The following is a 23,535-nucleotide window of genomic DNA, read 5'->3' on the forward strand; positions in this document are numbered from 1 at the left end:
TTTGGCAAATATGGGTGGGTGGGGGTGTTTTTATTAATTTTTAAACTTTTTTGGGGGTATTTGATGAAATTATTAAACTTAAGGGCGGTGGTAGCCAGAATCTGGCCAGTATGGGTGGGTAGGGGTGTTTTTATTAATTTTTAAACTTTTTTGGGGGTATTTGATGAAATTATTAAACTTAAGGGGTCTAAAAGTAATTTAAAAAATAGACTAATATTTCTCAAAAAGCATTCTAGTCTTTTCACTAATGAAAGGTACATATTTATCGTTTTAAAACATTTTGGGTATGAATATGTCGTTTCACCAAACTTTGGGTAGGCCTATATATATATATATATACACACACACCCCCTTAAAATTTGTGATATATATATATATATATATATATATATATATATATATATATATCAACAACCCACTCAACTTTGTGATATTTTATAAATTTTGGGAAACGTACAGGCAAATTGAATTTTCTTGTGGCCTAACGTGCGGAGAATAGATCGCTCACCCACCCTCACATGGATAGTTATGGCAACTTGCGTGAACATTGCTCAGAATATATATATATATCAACAACCTACTCAACTTTGTGATATTTTATAAATTTTGGGAAACGTACAGGCAAATCGAATTTTCCTGTGACCTAACGTGCGGAGAATAGACCGCTCACCGACCCTCACATGGATAGTTATGGGAACTTGTGCGAACATTGCTCAGAAAACAAAGATGAAATTTAATGAATATTGACTGCAACTTTCACTCTCTAAACTCGCAGCAATCCCCAGTCGGAACATAATCTTTTGAAGTCATTCTAAAATTCAGCTGCCGGCATCTTAAGATCCTTTCAGTTCGTTTCACACTAGAATATTGCTCAAAATTTAGTCCACCCGAACATAAAGATCAGTTTCATTTCACAGTTTGTGAAGTATGGTCGATGCAGTGGTGTCATTTGTGGTGCAAAAGCTTGGAGACTATATCATTCAAGAAGCGGTATTCTTAAAAGAAGTGAGAGATGAAGTGCAGTTGCTAAAGAATGAGCTGGAATGGATGCAATGTTTCATCAAGGATGCCGCAGAAAAACAAGTTGAAGATGCTATGATTCGTAAATGGGTATCTGATATCCAGGACATTGCTTATGATACCGAAGATGTCTTGGATAAATTTATGCTCAAAATGGATCGAGGAGGGACTCCGAATCAAAAGCTATTGGCTCTCTTTGCTTTCACAAAAAAGAAGATCCATCTGTATGGCATAGGCAAGGAGATTAATTCGCTTCAAAAGAGAATCATCGATCTATCTCGTAAACGGGAATTTTACCGCCTTGAGGATATTGGGAACAAGAGGGAAGGAAAGAACAATAACCGTGGGAGATTAAAAGATCTGAGAAGAGTCAGTTCCTTTGTACCTGACGAGAATATTGTTGGCTTTGAGGATGATGCTAAAATATTGTTGGGTAAACTTCTTGAGTATCAGCCACGACGTTTTGTTGTTTCCATCTTTGGCATGGGAGGTTTGGGCAAAACAACTCTTGCTAAAAACCTTTACCACAACATTGATGTCTTGAGTAAATTCAAATTTCGAGGTTGGGTGTCTGTCTCTCAAGATTACAAAACTGAAGATCTTCTCCGACGAATTGTAAAATCTTTTGAGATCAAAATTAAGGAATATGAATTGGATAAGATGAACGAAGAGGATCTGGCGAGGTGTCTTTATAAATCTTTACAAGGATGCTCCTACTTGATGGTGATTGATGATGTATGGCAGAAAGAAGCATGGGAGAGTCTGAAACAAGCCTTTCCGGATGACAGAAACGGAAGCAGATTAATAATCACGACTCGCATAAAAGAAGTAGCTGAGCGTTTGGATGAGGGAATTCACGTTCATAAACTTCGGTTTCTTAGGCCGGATGAGTCCTGGAAGCTATTTTGTGAGAAAGCCTTTCGAAAATCAAATGCGAACGAAGAATTGGGGAAGCTAGGAAGAGAAATGGTTGAAAAATGCGGCGGTCTACCACTTGCCATTGTTGTATTAGGTGGGCTTTTGTCTACAAAGAAACCACAGGAATGGCGCTCAGTACGTGATCGCATTTGGAAACATTTAAGGAATGATTCAATTCACATATCTTCCTTATTAACTTTAAGCTTCAATGAGTTGCCTTATCAATTGAAGCTATGCTTGCTTTATCTAGGAATTTTCCCTGAGGATTCTGAATTCTTTATAGAGAAAGCAATCCGATTACTAGTGGCAGAAGGTTTTATACAAGAAGATGATGATCGAATAATGGAAGAAGTAGCGAAAAATAACTTGGATGAGTTAATCAATAGAAGCTTAATTCAAATAGGAAACATACGTCGGGGGAGAGTGGAAACATGTCGAATCCATGATCTTTTGCGGGATCTTGCAATTCAGAAGGCAAAAGAGCTAAATTTCTTTCATATCTACGATGGAATTCATCATCCAACTACATCGGCATCATCTCGCCGACTTGTTTTTTATTCTGAAACAAGCTCTTCATTCCAACGTTGTAATTCTCTCTCACGTTCCCTCTTGTTATATGATCGAGATTGGGGCTCGTTCAATCAAATTTCAGAAGCTATTTGCACAAGACTCAGGTTGCTCAGAGTTCTTCATGTTGAGAATTATGGAGGAGCAATTGATTGCAGTAGCTTGCCCAATGAGATAGGGCAGTTGGTCCACTTAAAGTATTTGACGGTAAGGATTACAAACTTAAGAAATCTTCCACCATCCATTGGCAACTTACGTAGACTGCAGACTCTGGACTTATTCACTTACATTTGCCTCCTCAAGCTACCAATTGGAATTGGCAAATTGCAAGAGTTGCGACATCTGATCGGATATTTTGAAGGGCCTTTGCCGATAGACAATTTGACAAATCTTCAGACTCTAAAGTTCGTAAGCTATGAAACGTGGAGTAGAGTTCATCATCCTGAAAAGCTGGTTAATCTTCGAGAGCTGCACATTCATCATTTATACACAGAACAAGAAGCATTCACATTGGACTCCATTGCCAACCTGAAAAACATTAGAATTTTATCAGTTGAACTTTCCGGTGTCCATTCTTTCACTTCACTGCAGCCACTTTCTCACTGTCCACGGCTCCAGAATTTGACATTGGATGGGAAGATAGGGGAACTACCGGCAGACATGCACACAATCTTGCCGAATCTCGAATCCTTATCGTTAAGGAATTCTGATCTTGAGGATGACCCGATGCCTAAGTTAGAGAAGTTACCGAACCTGGTAAGTCTTGAATTGCTCCATCTTTCTTACCACGGAGAGAAAATGATCTGCAGGCAAAAGGGTTTTCCTCAGCTTGAAAGTTTAGAAATTATTGAACTGTTTGAATTGGAGGAGTGGCATATAGAGGAAGGAGCTATGCCTATGCTTAAGAATCTAAAGATCAAGCCAAAGCATCCGAAGCTGATAATTCCAGAAAGATTGATATCAATTTCAGCCCCAATCCGGAGATATTTGAGTCGATGCCATATTCGTTTCTGATTTAATACCAATGCTTTGTTTTGAGTGTATTTTTTCATATGAACTTGTCATTTGGGTGTAACCTCTTTGCATCACCAATGATATTGGTTGTATATATTAATTTATAAACTTAGTTTCAAAATATATATATATATATATATCTATATAGATATATAATATATATTAGAGAGAGAGAGAGAGAGAGAGAGAGAGAGAGAGAGAGAGAGAGAGAGAGAGAAAGATTATTTAAGTTAGACATTTTAAGAAAAAAAACTAATGCATAGTGAAGTATTTAAATTACTCTGTGATGGACTACATTATTAAACTATTTGTTGATGCAAAAATACACTAACCAGAGTGATCCAATTGACCTTAACGGGATCAGAACTAATGTGTATGTGATTACGAGTAACCAGAAAAGACCAAACAATAAATACAATAAAGAAAACGACAAAATAGTTTTTAAAGTGGTTCGGTGAGTTAAATTCTTGAGCCTATATCCACTGTTTTTGTATTCGCTATGAGAGCTTAAAATAACAATTCTAGAATAATTCGCTAACCCCTTTCTCATCATTGGAGGGGGTTTATATATTGATTTTGTACAAAGGAAAGAGTGAAAATAAAAAGATTACAAATAAGTTTGAAATGCAACTCCGATATTCTCGCAATTGAGTATTGTGATTGCGCAAAGATTGTTGTCGATCTAATCCTTTTCGAGATATTTGAGAGTTGAAGTTATCTGTGGATTGGTTGAATAACTGTGACATTTGGTCACTACTAGCTTGTGCTAGGTTGAGTTACAGCTCGACGAGCTTATGTTGGGTAGACAGTCACTTGAATCGAGCAGGTTCTAGATCCAGCTATAACTTCGCTATTCTCTGAGCTTGACTAAAAAATCACACACAACATCTGCCCTCTAGCATTCTATGCTCATTTTGAGCTTCAAAGACTATTGCTCGATTTAACATCAAGCTCGGACTTCGTCGATTGTGCACTAAATATAGATTTGGGAGCTTCATCAGACTCATCCTCAGTTGACCTACTCAACACTTGACCTTTTCTCTCCTGTGATATTCTTGACAAACTCGAAATTTGAAAAGAAAGGGTATTTGTGTAAATTCCATATGGTCATGTTGCATTAAATGCGGCAACCCATGCACGAAGTTGAGGCGATGTGCGGCGACAGTCATGATTATGGCAGTCTGATGGTTGATCACTCCTTGCGGATGGTTGACGCATGGCCACGTCCAAGGGCTGAGATTGCTCAACGAATGGAGGGTTGAGATTCATTGTAGATCGACGGCTATGATCGAACCTCGCCCTTTCGTCTCCTATGCAAACCACTATAAAAGCAGGCGAACTCGTCAAAAGGCCTTCACACTTTGCAAAAGCTCCCAAGCTTTCTTGTTTATTTCGTCGTTGCTCTTTCATCTTCACGGTGCTTTTCCGGCAAGTCATCTCATCTTTCAGTTTGGTAAGGCTTCCTCTCCCGTCTTTTACTTGTTTTTATGATTTTCGCGGTTGAGGGTGGCCATTGTTGTGGCCATATTGGGCTTTTTAAGGATTTGCTAAGGTTTTTTTAAGTGTATCTCCAGCAGTCCTGGGTTTAAGGAGGGTTTATTGTGGCGTCGGAATCCCTGGTAAGTCACGTGTGTCTGTTGTCCGATGCGAGCTACCTTGGGTGCCTGAATTGAAAGCAAAGTGTGGATAGGTTGTCAAGTTTTTCAAGTTCTGACACATGTTCGCTTTTGTTTGAGGTACCTAGAGGCGAGCTATAATCATGTCTTCATCAAGTATTCAGACCATTGACCACACGTTCGATTCTCTAGTAGTCTCGGTAGTTCTCGGGGATGCAGTCCCTGAGACATCCAAAGATGTTGTCACACGGAGCTTGGATCCTGATGTCGTTGGCTCCTCAGATCATGCTTCTGTATAGGTCGCTCACTCAAGGAGATCTCCAGTTCATAAGCCATGCAAGGAACCACAATCCTCGATAGATGCCGAGGATCTTAGGTGCATAAATGAAACTTATACTCCTCAGCTCAACTTGATGGTTCCAAGAGGCTCTTCTTGGAAGAATCCCTCACAGGCTGCGTGGCGATCTCTGAAACCCTTTTGAGGTATAGGATGTCTGTTCCCCCTCACTTATTCATTGACAATGTTTTGAGACAATTCGACATCGTCCCTCTTCAATTGTCCGCGAACTCTTACATTATAATTGTAGGCATGTATATAGTGTAAGTAAGTGAACAGATTCGCTCAACAGAAGAAAAACAATAAAAACACAATATTCAAAGGACGAATCTGTTCATATCACTAAAACCAAAAATCCGGGCAAAGATTATAACGTCTTTGCATATTATAATCGAAAACAGTGTAAACAAAAATCTGTATAAATAAAAAACAAATAATCCATACAAAGATTAGGAATACGTTACCAAAGTTTGGAGGCTCCTTCAATACTTTAATTTCGCTTATTGATTCAAGAACAAAATCGCATGAACGTTGTCCACACGAAGATAATCCATAGAACCTACTATTGTTTTGCTAAAACAAATAAAAGGCTTCAAGAATCAATTGAATCAAAAGAATGAAATTCTTTGATACACACACACTTTGAAAATGTGAGAAAGGGAGTAAAAGGGTGGCTAGGGTTTTTGATTATTGAATAATCATCTAATCATTTTTTTATTTTTTTATTTTAATTTAAGTTGCACTTATAGTGCAACAATTATAACCTTATTCCAACAAGGAATAGCCATGGGCTCCAACCCTAATTCACCCTTGCAACCAAACACCCTTTAATTGGTATTTTAAATTTTAATTAATTATTATTATTATTATTAAAATCAATTAATATATATAATAACATATTAACATTTTGTTAATAATAATAAACCATTTAAATATAATCTCACTAATTTTAATTTTAATATTAAAATTAAATACAGGCAACAACCTCAGCAAATTTAATTGCACTGTGAGATTACCAAAATACATTTTTGTAAAAAAAGACGAAAATACCCCTTCCACAAAACGATTCTTAAATTATCTTCTAAGTGTGTGACCTGTAGGCTCCTTATCATATCGGCAGTGAGTAGTATTGCAATTAATACTAATTAATCATCTCACTACACACAGACCAAGATTAGCCCCTAGCAAGACATCATGGTCACATGATAGTTTCGGATTCAGCAAAATCGCTACTTGCCAACGATATGGTTACTGTGCAATCAAATCCTTTCATCATTTGTTATCTCATTGAGGCTAAGGTACACAAATAGTGTCAACCTCAGTTATCCTCAATATCTTTGTATCCAGTTACTGGACCAATGACCAGAACAATAAATTGGATTGAGCAACAACTCAATCCCACTATGGCTACAGCTTTAGTGTCATTGCCATCCACTGCATTGCACCGTGAGATAACTTTTCCCGTACCTAGGAGTGATGAATCCTTTGTTGATCCACCATAGTCTTGATACACTCCTCAATGCAGCCAATCATTACCGTATTGATAGCTCTAAATAAAACTACGTTAAGCTAGTGTCAAACTGCACCAATAGGTGCACAAGACAGTCCGGTGATCTCAAGTCTAAAGATCACATGCACCACCATTCTTTAGAAGATTTATTCCATAGACACTGGGCTTACAATCTATATGGAATCCTCAGGTGGGTTTGTCCAATGAACTTACCTACAGCAAACACCCATGTGTTGCACCAGGTTGCGGCAAATAGCCTTGACAAGTGAGATCAATCATTATCTTTTAACAGGGTTGTTCAACACTATGATAGCCTTATCGTATTATCTGTGTCCTTGGTTAGAATAATACTAGGGCTACGAACATTTCTAGAATGGCTACCATATGTGATCATAGGGTTCTCACTATCAAGATTTGAAACACTTGATACCCTCATCACAGTTCTATCATCCTAAGGACATATATCAATACAAGTAATTATGATTTACATGATATAGAAGAAAATTGCCTTTTATTGATTAATAAACATTATTACAAAGAGTCAATTTTACAATAATTGATTGGCTCTAGGGCACCCACTCTAACAATCTCCCACCTGCACTATAGCCAATCATTTGTGTACCTAATACCGAATGACCTTAAGTGCTTTTCATACTTTTGCTACGAAGAGGCTTCATCAATGGATCAGCGAGATTATCATCAGTACGTACTTTGCTGATCTGCACATCTTTTCTCTCAACCATTTCTCTGATGAGATGAAAACGGTTGAGTATGTGTTTGGACCGCTGGTGAGACCGTGGCTCCTTCCCTTGAGCTATTGCTCTATTGTTGTCACAATAGACTTCAATTGGATCAACAATAGTGGAGACCACACCAAGTTTAGTGATGAGCTTCTTGATCCAAACTGCCTCCTTGCCTGCATTGGATAATGCTATAGACTCGGCTTCCATTGTAGAATCCTCTATAGTGCTTTGCTTGGAGCTCTTCCAGCTCACTACACCCCATTTGTAACGCCCCGCTTGAGGTAGGTAGTTAAGATTTGTCGTATTACTTAAATGTTCATTGATCTAGCTTCAATTGAGTTTGTAGGTTGGTAGTTTTGGTTGAAATTGGTAGAGAATTGAGGAATCTTAGTAGTATAGCCTTCGCCGGGGAGAAGACTATTCTTCGCCAAGGCGATGTCAGCTCTGTGTTGCGATGTTGATTCTGTAATTTTTCGCCGGGGCGACGGAACTTTCTTCGCCGCGACGACGGGATGGCAGAAAAGTTTTCTTGAGAGTTCTAGAGAATTCTCCATAGCGGTAAAATGACTATTCTACCCCTAATTAGCAGGAAAAGTGGGGAGTAAAATGTAAGAAAATTTAGTAGAGAATGTGTTGGAGTTGGCGGTGTGTTTGTAATGAATTAAAGGACAAAGATGAAATTTTCAAGGAAGAGCAAGGGTAAAATGGGAATGTTTGTTTGTAAATTGAGCTAACAAAGAATTTTCCCTTCATTTCACCCATTTTCCACCGCCATTCTCATTCTCTACTTCCTTTCAATCCTCCATTCAATTTTCCAAGATTTCTAAGGAGTTTTAGGGAGCTTTTGGGGTAATTTTAGTAGAGTTTGAATCTAAAGCATCCCAAGGTAAGGAGTTTTCCTTTAGATGTGAGTTTGCTTATNTATTAATTGATTTTAATTGAAATAATGATGAAATAAAAATAAATATCTAATTGGTAGTGTTTGGTAACATGGGGTGTTTGGGTTGGAGCCCAAGCCTATTCCATATGGGAATAAGGCATTAAAATAACACTATAAAAGAAAAGTGTTAATTGAAAGAAATGTGATTTTTTTATTAGTTCATTTTCATTGTAAAAGAGAAATACACACAGCCCCAAACTCTCTCCCACGGCAGTATTTCATTTTGCCCAAAATCAATTGTAACGCCCCACTTAAGGTACGTATTTAAGATTTGCTGTATTACTTAAATGTTCATTGAGTCAGCTTCAATTGAGTTGTATGTTGAGTTGGTTGAGTATTTGCCTTGAAATTGGTTGAGACTTAAGGGATCTTGGAAATACAGTCTTCGCCGGGGCGAAGAATAGTCTTCGCCACGGCAACGTTGACTTTGTAATTGCGGTGTCGGTTCTGTCAGTTTTCGCCGGGGCGACGGAATTGCTTCACTGCGACGACGGGACGAAAGAAAAGTTTTCTTGAGGTTTCTAGAGAATTCTCCATAGGGGCAAAATGACCATTCTACCCATAATTAGCAGGAAAAGTGGGGAGTAAAATGTAAGGAAATTTCATGGAGAATAGGTTAGTGTGGGGGTGTGAATGTAATGAATCAAAGGATATAGATGGAATTTCCAAGAAAGAACAAGGGCAAAATGGGAAATGAAGGTTATAATATGGGTGGGAGGAGAAGTCACGTAGAGCGGGAGCGAGTCCCGGCCGTGCCTCCAGTAAGATGAGGCCGTGACTACTAAAGAGAGTTAGTAGAAAAGAGTTATGAGAAAGAGAAAATAGAGGGAAGTATAAGAGAAAGAGAGTAAACGAGAATTATAAGGAAAGAATTAGAGAGAGAGAGTTACAGGGATAGATGAGTAGAGGATTTGCTTACTGAGCATTAGTTGTGCTCATCCCGTTGTTTTCCATGTTTTTGTAGGATCTAGGTGAGGACACAGTCGGATGGGCGTCGGCAAGCGAAGGGAAATGGCTACACTGTCCACCTTGTTTTGATCCTTTGTACATGATACAACTTTTTGTAAAAGAATGTATATATGTTTAATAAAAGAAAATTTTGGGCCCAACCTTTTTATGCTATTTTATATGTATTTTATTATGTACATGTTTTATGAATATTTGAGTTGAAAGCAGCTATTACATTTTTGGTGTCAGAGCCAAGGTTTTGGGATTTGACAGTGTATAATTCTCATCGCTATGATGTCCGAGAGCCGACTGTGTAAGTTAATTCTTTCCTTACGTTAAGTGTTTCTTTAACTTGATCAAGTATGGTTGTTTTGTAGATGAGACGTAGTAACAGGAGGAAGGGTAAGAGTGTGATGAACGAGGGAGAATCCTCTAACCCACCAGAACCAACTCCCCCTACCCTTGATGAGACGATGATTCGAACTATTGTCCAGCAGGTATTAGCGGAGAGTCAGGGGAGAGTTGTTCAGGAGAGAACCGAGACCCCAGTAGAGTACCGCCCACCAGACAAGAGCGAGAAGGGCCGATACCTCAGACAGTACAGACTCGGGTTGATCTGATTCAGGGCCTTGCAAACCAGCACCAGCCGCCAGCGTTCAGGGGTACTAGGGACCCGCTAGAGGCAGAGGAGTGGTTTAAGTCCGTAGAGCGGACGACAGCACTATTTCCTATGAATGATAGAGAGAGGATTAGATATGCCAATTTCTTATTTAAGGGAGATGCCCGAATTTGGTGGGAATTAATGGAGGAGACTCATGATAGAGCCTCGATGACCTGGGAAGAATTCAGAAGATTGTTTGAGGCTGAGTATCGAACAGAAGATCGAGTAAATGAGAAAGTCCAAGAGTTTATTCATCTGAAACAGGGGACTAGTACTGTGAAAGAATATTCAGTAAGATTTAACTCCCTTGCTTCGTTTTGCACTCGGGATAGTGTATACACCGGAGTTATGGAGAGATAAGTTTGTGTAAGGGTTGAGATGGGATATTTCCCGAGATGTTATGACAAGAGCCGAGCCCCCTCATACTTACAGTGAAGCTTTAGCAAGGGCTTTAAGGGCAGAGATCTATGTAAGCAAACATCTTGCAGAAGGGTTATCTTCAGTGGTTCCCAGTGAACCATCCACTACTTTACAGAGGGAGAGAGCAGATGTCACAAGGAACAGAGATGTAAGGGCCAAGAAGAAGTTTCAACCCAAGAGGAACAGGAGAGACTGGCAGAATAAGCGGCCCAGGACAAAAGGGTTTCCCCCTTGCACTAAATGCGGGAGGAACCATACAGGAGAGTGTTTGAGGGATAGAAATGTATGTTACAGGTGTCGACAGCCAGGGCATCTGATGAGGGATTGTAAAGTTTCCCTTCCACCGATTCCTCTTCCACCTGTAGCTCAGACTTCTAGAGGTCCCACTGCCAGAGTGTTTACAATGGCACAGGGTGAAGCCGAGGCCAGTCCGTCAGCTGTAACTGGTCAGTTGTTATTCCATGTTGTTTCCTTACATGCTTTAATTGATTTTGGGGCTACCCATTCTTTTATTTCTCATGGGATGATAAAGAGATTAGGTTTGAAACCTATTAGAGTGAGTCAACCTATTAAGATAGAGTTACCTGATAGGGTGAGTGTGTTGACTCAGGAGATGTTATTGGGAGAATCCGTAGTGATCCATGGACGACAGTTAGCAGTTGATTTAATAGTTTTTGATATGCCTAACTTTGATGTGATATTAGGCATGGACTTCCTAGGGAGATATGGAGTAGAAATTGATTTTCAGAAGAAGAAAGCGAAATTTAATCTCGATAGTGGAGATAAGTTTAGTTTTGGAGAGAGCCATCAGTTGAGTATGTTGATTAGTAGTGTAAAGGCTAGAAAGATGTTGAGAAAGGGGTGTTCCGGATATATTGCCCATGTAGTGCAGGGTGGTGATGTTCCACAGCCAGAAATTCAGAGGGTGCCGATAGTTCGAGAATTTTTAGATGTGTTTTCGAAAGACTTACCAGGTTTGCCACCTGAAAGAGAGGTTCAGTTTAGTATTGAACTAGCACCAGGAACAGCACCAATATCTAAAGCCCCTTACCGAATGGCCCCAGTAGAGCTTCAAGAATTAAAGAAGCAACTCCAAGAGCTTTTAGATAAAGGTTTTATCCGACCGAGTCATTCTACCTGGGGAGCTCCAATTCTATTTGTTGAGAAGAAGGACAGGTCACTACGGATGTGTATTGATTATAGAAAGTTGAATAAGGTGACAGTGAAGAATAAGTACCCGCTACCTCGAATAGATGATTTGTTTGATCAGTTAAAAAGAGTAGCAGTATTGTCCAAGATTGATTTGAGGTCAAGGTACCATCAGGTAAAAGTGGCTGAGCAGGATATAGCGAAGACTGCTTTTCGTACAAGGTATGGGCACTATGAGTTTGTAGTGATGCCATTTGGCTTGACAAATGCCCCAGCTGTTTTTATGGATTTGATGAACAGAGTATTTCATGACTGTCTAGATCAGTTCATCGTGGTGTTCATTGATGATATTCTGGTTTATTCCAAATCGAGAGAATAGCATGAGGAACATTTGAGAATAATGCTGCAACGATTGAGGGAAAAGCAGTTGTATGCTAAATTTTCTAAGTGTGAGTTTTGGCTCGATCAAGTAATATTTCTGGGCCATACAGTGTCTAAGGAAGGGATTTCAATAGACCCAAGTAAGGTGAAGGCAATCCTTGAGTGGCAGAGGCCGAAGACGGTAAAAGAGGTCAGAAGTTTCTTAGGCCTGGCAGGTTACTATAGACAATTTGTTGAGGAGTTCGCCCAGTTGGCTAAACCATTGACAGCTCTTACCAAACAGAAGACTCTTTTTGTATGGTCAGAAGCATGTGAGAAATGTTTCCAAGAGTTGAAGAAGAGGTTAACAACAGCTCCAGTGTTAGTGTTACCACAAGAAGGGATAGATTATGACATTTATATGGATGCCTCATTGCAAGGACTTGGGGCGGTGTTAATGCAGTTAGGTAGGGTGATAGCATATGCCTCTCGGCAACTGAAAGAGTATGAGACAAGATACCCTACGTATGATTTAGAGTTGGCAGCTGTGGTCTTTGCCTTAAAGATTTGGAGGCATTACCTTTATGGTGCAAAGAGTAACATTTACACTTATCATAAGAGTTTAAAGTACTTTTTCACTCAAAATGAGCTGAATATGAGACAGAGAAGGTGGTTAGAGCTAGTTAAGGATTATGAATGTGAGATCAAGTACCAACCGGGAAAAGCCAATGTGGTAGCCAATGCCTTGAGTAGAAAAGCCTATTTATCCCAGCTCACCAAGCAAAAAAAGCTAATAGAAGAGTTATGTAGAGAACAGATTGAAGTGATTCCGGGAAGGATTGCCAAGTTAAAGATTCAGTCTACTTTATTGGGAGAAGTTAAAGAGAAACAAGTGGCCGATGAGTGGTGTCAGAGAGTAGCGTAGCAAGTGCTTGAGGGCAAGACAATGGAGTTCCATTTAGTTGATGGTGTTCTCTGCTTCAGAAATCGGTTGTGCATTCCTCCGAACAATGAGTTGAGAAAGATAATTCTTTTGGAGGCTCATGACACACCGCACACTGCTCATCCTAGAGTAACCAAGATGTACCAAGATGTAAAAGGCTACTGGTGGCTAGGTATAAAGAGAGATATAGTAGAGTTTGTAGCTAGATGTCTGACGTGTCAACAAGTGAAAGCAAAACACCAAAGGCCGTCAAGATTACTTCAGCCACTTAGTATTCTGAAATGGAAATGGGAGAGTATTTCAATGGATTTCATCACAGGTCTCCCTAGAGTACAAAAAGGTTATAATGCTATTTGGGTGATTGTGGATAGATTAATTAAGTCCGCCCATTTCCTTCCAATAAAGGAGAGTACCACCTCGGATCAGTTGGCTCAAATTTATGTGAAAGAGATAGTCAGGTTACATGGTGTCCCCAAGATTATAGTGTCAGATAGAGATTCAAGATTTGTCTCAGCTTTCTGGACTAGTTTACAGAGAAATTTGGGTACCCATTTGGCATTCAGTACTGCATATCATCCTCAGACGGATGGTCAAACAGAGAGAACAAATCAGGTACTTGAGGATATGTTGAGAGCCTGCTGTATGGATTATAGAATATCATGGCATGAAATGTTATTGTTTTTAGAGTTTGCCTACAATAACAATTATCAATCTACAATTAAGATGGCGTCTTACGAGGCTTTGTATGGTAGACGATGTAGGTCTCCACTACATTGGGATGAGATAGGTGAAAAAGATGAGTTGAGTACTACTCTTGGGCTAGAGAAGACTCAAAAGATGATAGAGGATGTAAGATTAATCAGAAAAAGAATGAAACAAGCCCAAGATCGACAGAAAAGTTATGCTGATTTAAAGAGAAAAGAAGTGGAATTTCAAGTGGGTGATAAAGTGTTTTTGAGAGTTTCCCCTTACAAGCGAGTGATGCGTTTCGGGAACAAAGGGAAGCTAACACCGAGATTCATAGGTCCATTTGAGATATTGCAATGAGTGGGTAAAGTTGCCTATAGACTGGCACTTCCACCTAGTATGGACAAGGTGCATGATGTTTTCCATGTCTCAATGCTACGAAAGTATGTAAATGATCCCTCCCATATCCTAAGCATAGAGGACGTTGAGTTAACAGAGAACCTCGTGTATGAGGAACTTCCAGTACAGATTCTAGATCGAAGGATTAAAAAGCTTCGGAACAAGAGTATTCTGCTAGTAAAGGTTCCTTGGAGGAATCACAAGGTAGAATAAGTGACATGGGAGGTAGAACAAGACATGCAGAATCGCTTCCCGGAGTTATTCGTATGAATTTCGGGGACGAAATTCTTTTAAGAGGGGGAGAATTGTAATGCCCCACTTGAGGTACGTATTTAAGATTTGCTGTATTGCTTAAATGTTCATTGAGTCAGCTTCAATTGAGTTGTATGTTGAGTTGGTTGAGTATTTGCCTTGAAATTGGTTGAGACTTAAGGGATCTTGGAAATACAATCTTCGCCGCGGCGACGTTGACTTTGTAATTGCGGTGTCAGTTCTGTCAGTTTTCGCCAAGGCGACAGGACGACATAAAAGTTTTCTTGAGGTTTCTAGAGAATTCTCCATAGGGGCAAAATGACCATTCTACCCCTAATTAGCAGGAAAAGTGGGGAGTAAAATGTAAGGAAATTTCATGGAGAATAGGTTAGTGTGGGGGTGTGAATGTAATGAATCAAAGGATATAGATGGAATTTCCAAGAAAGAATAAGGGCAAAATGGGAAAGGAATGTTATAATATGAGCTAAAAAGGGTTAAGTGACATAAACCCTTCATTTTCATTCAGTTCGACCACCATACTCATTCTCTAAATTCTCTCAATTTTCCTTCAATTTTCCCAAGATTTCTAAGGAGTTTAAGAGAGCTTTTGGGTAATTTTAGTAGAAATTTCATCTCAAGCATCCTAAGGTAAGGATTCTTGCTTTAGATTTGAGTTTTGCTTATGGTTATATTGAAGTCTTATATTGTTATTATTGTTGTTGTTGTTGTTGTTTTAAGTTGAAGAGAGAAGACAAGACAACAAGGGGAAGGAAAAGTGGTAGAGAAGTCACTTTTTCACAAAGTAAGTAAATCCAACCAAGTTGAGATTTGAATAAGCTTTTGAGTAGAGATTGAGTAGCGATGTATGCATGTATAAGTATGTAGTATGCTTGATGAGAAATTTAGTTGACATAAGTAGCTATTTTGTGGTTGTTGGATGCACTTCATGTATGAGAAGTGTTTTAGTGTGTATGGAGAAGTGGAGATTTAGATGAAGTTTTGGGAGATGTTGTGTAAACCTATTTGTAATTGTTTTCTTTGACATGGTTTATGGTTATATTAGGGAGTTTTCTCCCATTTTGGATGGCTAGAGAATGAAGTAGAGTAGTAATTAGAGTAGAGTTTTTATATGCACATGAGTTGTTTGATGAAATGCCTAAGAGAAATATGAGTATGATTAGTCAACCTTAATTCTTGCAACATGGCATCTTTGCATCTCCTAATTGCATTAATGAGCATAGACCACCCATGTGCATTTACTTGTGTTTTGGGTAAGAGCTTGTGAGAGAGTAGAGACTTTTGAGTATAAGTTACATTATGAATACTAATTGGAGAAAGAGTAGAGAATGTTGAGAATAAGCAACTCTAATAGTAAAGAGAAAGAGAGATTGAGCACTAGAGAATAAAAGAGAGAAAAGAGAATAGATCAGGTTGTGCGATGGGGAACCAGTGAGTAATGGGTAGAGTATTCCCGCATGTACGCTACATTGAGAGAGCGGCATGAGTATAAGAGAGAGAAGTGGTGTAGCCCGTGAGAGTGCATGCGGATGAGGGCTATACCCGAGAGAGAGAATTTATACACTCACATGGCCAAGGGTTCTGAATCCATGCATAACCAAGTCTGATCGGCTAGAATAAGGAGAAGTCACGTAGAGCAGGAGCGAGTCCCAGCCGTGCCTTCGGTAAGATGAGGCCGTGGCTACTAAAGAGAGTTAGTAGAAAAGAGTTATGAGAAAGAGAAAATAAGAGAAGTATGAGAGAGAGAGAGAGAGAGAGTAAATGAGAATTATAAGGAAAGAATTAGAGAGAGAGAGTTACGGGGATAGATGAGTAGAGGATTTGCTTACTGAGCATTAGTTGTGCTCACCTCGTTGTTTTCCATGTTTTTGTAGGATCTAGGTGAGGACACTGTCAGATGGGCGTCGGCAAGCGAAGGGAAATGGCTACACTGTCCACCTTGTTTTGATCCTTTGTACATGATACAACTTTTTGTAAAAGAACATATATGTTTAATAAAAGAAAAATTTGGGCCCAACCTTTTTATGCTATTTTATATGTATGAATATTTGAGTAGAAAGCAGCTATTACATCAATTCATTTGATTTTTCTTCTTTAATCTTAAAGCTAAGGAGGATCTAGCAAATCCCTCCTTAGTTCTTTGTGATTGTCTTCCTGTGGACTATGTGGGTTCGATCCTACACTTGGGTCGGTACATGTGATCCTTAGACTTGAGATCACCGCTGTGCCTTATGCACCGATTGGTGCAGTTTGACACTAGCCTAACGAAGTTCTATTCAGAGCTGTCAATACAATGGTGATTGGCTGCATCAAGGAGTGTATCAAGACTATGGTGGATAGATAGAGGATTCATCACTCCCAGGTACGGGAGAAGTTATCTCACAGCAAAATTCAGTATATGGCAATGACACTAAAACTATGGCCACAGTGGGATTGAATAGTTGCTCTATCCAGATTATAATACAGGTCATTGGTCTAGAAACTGAATACATAATATCGAGAGTAACCAAAGGTTGACACTATTTATATGCTCGAGATAACGGATGATGAAAGGATCGAATTGTACGGTAACCATATCGTTGACAGGTAGCTACTTTGCTGAATCCGAATCTATCAGGTGGCCATGATGCCTTGCTAGGGGCCAATCTTGGTATGTGTATAGTGAGACGATTAATTGGTGTTAATCGCGATACTATACACTGCCGATAGGATGAGGAGCCTATGGGTCACACACATAGAAGATAATTTAAGACTCAGGAAGAAAGAATGGCGTTTTCGTCTTTTTAGGTGAAACGGTATTTTTGTAATTTCATAGTGCAATTAAATTTGCTGAGGTCGTAGCCTTTATTTAATTTATTAGAAAAATTAAATAAGTGAAATTACGTTTAAATATGTGTTCGCATATATTTAATTAAATCATCATTATTGTTAAATGTTAATATATAGATTAAATATATATTAATTCATTTTAATTAAGATAATGATGAAATAAAAATAAATATCTAATTGGTAGTGTTTGGTAACATGGGGTGTTTGGGTTGGAGCCCAAGCCTATTCCATATGGGAATAGGGCATTAAAATAACACTATAAAAGAAAAGTGTTAATTGAAAGAAATGTGATTTTTTTCATTAGTTCATTTTCATTGTAAAAGAGAAATACACACAGCCCCAAACTCTCTCCCACGGCAGTATTTCATTTTTCCCAAAATCAATTCATTTGATTTTTCTTCTTTATTGCTAAAGCTAAGGAGGATCTAGCAAATCCCTACTTAGTTCTTTGTGATTGTCTTCGTGTGGACTACGTGGGTTCGATCCTACACTTGGGTCGGTAGCAAAAACATTCATTGACAAATTTGGAGGAGCCTCCAAACGTGCGTATGTTTTCTAAACTCATGATTAATTTTTCTGCAGATTTCTACTTTAATATAAACTATAAAATTATACCTTTGATCTTGGCTCTTTGGGAATGATCCTTGTATTATGATTTTTTGTTTTTCCGCTGTGTATATGGACCGTTTCCTAATAGCCGCTTAAAATGGTATATTCCTGGTCGAATCACCTTAAAGATCTGATGTAGACCTTTCTAGTTAGGTCCGAACACCCCTATATTGGGTTTGCGTATGTTGATCAGGATTTGTCTTGGAACCAGATCTCCGACTTGAAAATCTCTTTTCCTCACTTTGGAATCGAAAAACTTCTTAGCTCGTTGTTGACAAGAAGGTATGCACAACTGGGCTTTGTTGCGATGTTCTTTGACTAGGTCGAGACTTGCACGCACGAGTGCTTTGTTGTTTGTCTCATTGTAAGTTTCTCCCTGAAGTGAATCGATTATGACCTCAACAAGTACCGTAGCTTCATATCCATATGCGAGCGAGAATGGTGTTTCTTTGGTGGAGGTTCTCGAAGTGGTTCTGTACACCATAAAACTTCTGGGAGATCGTCAGCCCACTTGCCTTTTGATGTGCCAAGCTTTGCCTTCAATGTGTGCCTGATGGTTTTGTTGACAACCTCAACTAGGGCTGTCAAATGAGTTGAGTAGTTCGCGAGCCGGCTCGACTTGGCTCTTTTGAAGCTCGTTTTTTACTCGACTCATACTTTGTCGAGTCAACTTGGCTCGAGCTCACCATTTAAAACGAGCTGAGATCAATCACAAGAAGGCTAGGCTTGATAGGGTTCGCAAGCCTAAGGTGGCTCGCATAAGAAGGGTTACTTTTGTAAGCTTTATAAACTATGGGGGACTGAAGTATTATATTCAATTTTAAAAATTTGCAAAAATGACATTTCACCCCTCGATGTAATTAGTTGTAAAATACGAAATTAAACCCCCAAATCAAATTTCCCAAATCAACAAACACTAACTCTAAATTGTGAAAACTCTAAATCCCTCAACCTTGAAATCTCGCCACATTTTTCGGTTCTCCTTGCCGTTGGAGATGTCGCAGACGCCGACACCGATCAATTGATGACACTTACGAGTGCTTCATGCCACAGACTTTCACGCTGACACTGATCGAATTTAGCCATTAAACCACTTCTTTAATTTCTGGTGCTTCAGTCCATATGTTCTACAAAAGAGGTGAGAAATGACTCCAACAATCATCTACTACATATACGTTGCCTTATAAACTTTCTCAACATGTCAATAATTTTTCACAATGGCCTGCCTAATTCCTTACCATTGCCCAACACTTCCAATAATTTTGTTTGGGATTATTTTAAGGTTCTGCATGTTTTAAATTGGCCTTCCCTAATATTAGAATTTTTCATAATGATTTTTTTAAAATCCGAAGACTATACCTTTTTCTAGTGAAAGAATCTCTCTATTTCAAAGGAATAAAATTTCTTGGTGGAGACATAGAAATACACAAATATAATGAGTTACACAACAATAGTGAATTACATTGTTGGATGAAAAGGGTTAAAATTACTTCTCTTTACTGTAAATTAGCAGTACTAAGTACAATTCACACCATCAGATTCATCTAGAAAATGTGCATATTTTTTTTCCACTAAATGGTATATAACAAATGTGGTTCCCAAGATCATTGTTGGATGTAAAGGGTTGTTTTGGTTTTCAATATAGAATTATCGAATTGTTCATTTCTGAGTTGTTTGTGTTCTTCTTTGTGCAATTGTGGTTTGGAAGTTAACTGTGAATTGTGGTGTGTGAAATTATGGAAAATTAGAGTTGAGTTTGTCTAGTTAGGTTCAACAGGTTGAGCAGTTATAGATATATTTTCTGTGTTCTTCTTTGTGTAATTGTCAAGTATGTTAACAATAATTTTCATTTTTCAATTATAGGTATGGAAATGAAAGGCAGTTCCTCAAGCACCCTGACATTGGATGATACAATTATAATGAGAGCGGTTGATCATTGTAACATGTATGTGACCACATTAAATACAGAACAAAGTGTTAGTAGCCCATAAAATGTAAAGGAGAATGACAATCCACTTCACAGGAGAAAGAGAGCCAATACATAAACAGGCTGGACAGAATTTAAAGAGGTGGTTCTCCTTAATGGTACAAAGAAAGCAGAGTATATCCACTGTGAAACCAAGCTAAAAATTAATGCTACTAGAAGCACTACCCAATTTAATAGACATTTGAAGAGGAGTGCAAGGAGAATAGCTTCCATGAGGCAACAACAAATTAATTTTCCCCCTACCGGTGCTAAGTCTGCAATTGTTATCCTGCCTGCTCTATGAGGCAAGTTCGATATGTTGAAGATGAGGGAACTTATTGCCCATTGGGTGCTTATGCATGAGCATCCATTTACGATTGTGAAAGAAGAGGAATTGAACAACATGATGAAGTATGGGATTCCCGAATGAAGTCCAATTTCGCGTAATACCTGCAAAAATGATTGTGTGAAGTATATGAAAATGAGAAGCAGAAGTTGAAGAGGTTGTTGAAGAGTTTATAAAGATCAGTTTGACCACAAATCTATGGAATTCAGGCAATTAGAAGATTGAGTATATGGTGTTGACTGGGCATTGGATTGATGATAATTGGAAGCTCAATAGACGGGTCTGCAACTTTGTTTATTTTCCTTTTCCTCGTAGCAGTGTCGCCATTTTTGATGCCACTTACAAGTGCCTGATGGATTGGGGAATTGAAAATGAGGTCCACATGGTCTCAATGGACAATGATAAAAGCAATGATGTTGCAATTAAAGTCCTCAGGGAAAATTTCCAAGTTACAGGGAAGCTCATTTGTGGGGGCAAGTTGTTTCACGTAAGATGTTGTGCACACATCAACCTGGTGGTTCAAGATGGTCTTTATCAAATTAGACATATCGTTGATGACATCCATGATAGTGTGTCATATATCAATGCCTCGGAGAGTATTCTTAATGTTTTTTGGGAGATTGTTTAACAGCTACGATTGCCATTTTGAAAGATTATTCTTCATTGTAAAACACAGTGAAATTCAACATATGAAATGTTGGCAACAACAATTAAGTTCAGACATGGTTTTCCAAGATTGAAGGAAAGGGATTTAAGTTATCATTATTGTCCCCAAGAGGATGATTGGGAGAAAGTAGAGAAAGTATGTGATATTTTAAAAGTTTTTAGTGGTGCAACCAATCTCATTTTAGGGAGTGATTATCCGATAGCTAGTTTGATTCTAAAGTTGGTTTGTCTAATCAAAATCATGTTAGATAAAAAGAGTGAAGATGAAAATGATTTTATTAGGAACATGGTTAGGAAAATGATTTTATTGGGAATATGGTTAGGAAAATGAAAGAGAAGTTTGATAAATATTGGGGGGGAATGTAATCTGCTGATGGTTGTGGCTCCTATATTGGACTCTAGGTTGAAAATGAGGGTGATTTAGTAGTCATTCCCTAAGCTGTATCATGACCATGAAGCGTTGGCAAATATTGTTATTATTTGGGATGCCTTGCATGAGGTATATGTGGAGTATGTTGATGCTAGCGGCAAATATTGTTATTGTTTGGGATGCCTTGTACGAGGTATCTGGGGAGTATGTTGATGCTAGTAAAGCATCGACTGCTGCCCGTGCTTCTGTTAGTGTATTCCCTGGGAACTAATCATGTTGTCGATTCCAAGGTATTATGTTTTGTATATATATGTTAATGTATATATTTTGTATATACATTTTTATCTTATTAATAAAAGAAAGTGTTCTTATTTCACATGCGGTTTATTGCTTCATTTATATATATGTATTACATGTGAAATGTCCAGATGATACAAATCATTAGAAGATCAAAATCATCAAAGTATTCCTTACATAGGTAATATTAATTGGGCAATAATATTACATAGTAGGCATGCTGAATGCCTCCGTTGAATATCATGTGATGGTATTAGTATGGGTGATTATAAAAGTTATATCACTAGAGCATTAGCATGGATAAGCGGTTAGTGAACTGTTTATCGAATATGACCATTTATGATGAATCACTTGGGCATTTAAAATGTAGTCAATGATGCATCATAAGATCGTACTAGTGTATTATTAATCCTTAGACTTAAGATATCACGGTTGAATTCTACATAAACACATATGGTTCATATGATGTATAAAAACGAGGCTAATCATGTCATGTGTTAATAAGCCGATTTGGCCATGTGTTGTTTATGTGTGGAGACAAGTGATAGTCAAGATGGGATCTGTTGACTTGGTATAGATTGATATCAAGTTCCTAGAAAAATGTCAAGATGCATTGGAAAAGGGAAATCTCTAGCCGGGGTATATAAAATGTTACCTAAAAGGTTGTTTCATGGTGACACGTTCCATATGTATTGTTTGTCAATTGATATAAAACTAAGACAAGGAATTTGACATATCATGAATCCATTCTTAATTGGGATTAGACAACGGAAGGATTTGATTACGCAACGCGTATAATTATAAAAGGGTTCGTTGGAGTATATATTCATTGTGACTTAGGGGTTATGGAGCATTACTAGATGCCTACCATAATCAGTGGGAGTTTCGATCATAAAGAGTTATGATGAAACATATCGGAATAGACTATGATATTGGGCCCACGGCTAAGCCACAGTGAACCTAAGAGGTCACACATAAAAACTAAGGAGAATAGAGAAATAGCAAAAGAGAGTTGATTATCCAAGGTTGGCTAGCACCTACCAGGGGTAATAAAGTTATTTATATTATTATGATTGAATTAGATTCAATGGAGGGTTATATTAGTTATTATGAATAATTTAAGAGTGAAATTGCTAATTGGAATTAAATGGAATTCCAATTCATAATTAATTATTTTCTTTATATTAAATTGAATTTAACAATGGATTGTAATTGTAAACATATAAACAATTTAAGAGTTAAATTGTTATGTAAACAATTTAAGAGTTAAATTGTTAATTGTGATTAAATGTTAATCCAATGTTATTATATAAAGAAGTTTAATAACTTCATAATAATTATGGAATTATTTACAACTCCAAAACAATTATGGAATTGTTTAAGGAAGTCCAAAACAATTATTGAATTGTTTACAAGGCTATATATATAAAGAAAATGATATATCAATTTTAGTGTAGAGAGATCAAAATTTCTAAGAATCCTAAATGTCTCTCTTGGCCTAATTCTTCTTTTACCTTAGCGTGGATATTCTTTTGTTTAATTTCTCTTGAAATTAAAAGTCTGAAAGGTTGCTAAGGACTTAAGGTAACAAGTTATACCTTACTTGTTTTCAATTTGATTGATTTTTTTTTTGCAAAATACTTATATACATATTATAGTATCACATGTATCATTCTCCATGCATTCCATCTTTCAGGTTCTACATCAATAGGGGATGGACTTCAGACCGTTGGTGAGGGGACAAGGGTAGCGGCAGATAGGGCGGAGGATTGGGATGATTTTACTAATTTTCTAGACGTGGTTGAGATTGTTGAGCCTAGTAAATTAAGTTAGACTATTATTTGGGAGAGGGGTGCTATAAATGTGTGGGGGATCCTAATGCGTTAGATGCTTTAAAGTGGTGGAAGGCAAATTCAACAAAGTACCCAATTTTTTTTGCCATGGCTCATG

At 38.1% G+C, this 23,535-nt stretch overlaps 1 protein-coding gene across 1 annotated transcript; it reads left to right on the top strand.

The window, feature by feature from the left end:
* The first annotated feature begins 732 nt into the window (after positions 1-732).
* Positions 733-3,619, top strand: LOC116135798 (disease resistance protein RPP13-like). Its single transcript, XM_031421517.1, has one exon. The coding sequence runs from the start codon at positions 928-930 to the stop codon at positions 3,517-3,519; it is 2,592 nt and encodes an 863-aa protein (XP_031277377.1). The 5' UTR covers positions 733-927; the 3' UTR covers positions 3,520-3,619.
* The last annotated feature ends 19,916 nt before the right edge of the window (positions 3,620-23,535 follow it).

Source organism: Pistacia vera, unplaced genomic scaffold, assembly GCF_008641045.1.
Source record: "Pistacia vera cultivar Batoury unplaced genomic scaffold, PisVer_v2 Contig303, whole genome shotgun sequence".
Taxonomy (NCBI): Eukaryota; Viridiplantae; Streptophyta; class Magnoliopsida; order Sapindales; family Anacardiaceae; genus Pistacia; species Pistacia vera.

What these genes read in the sequence shown, in the direction of transcription:
- LOC116135798 (XM_031421517.1), top strand. Translation starts at nt 928, where the DNA reads ATGGTCGATGCAGTGGTGTCATTTGTGGTGCAAAAGCTTGGAGACTAT.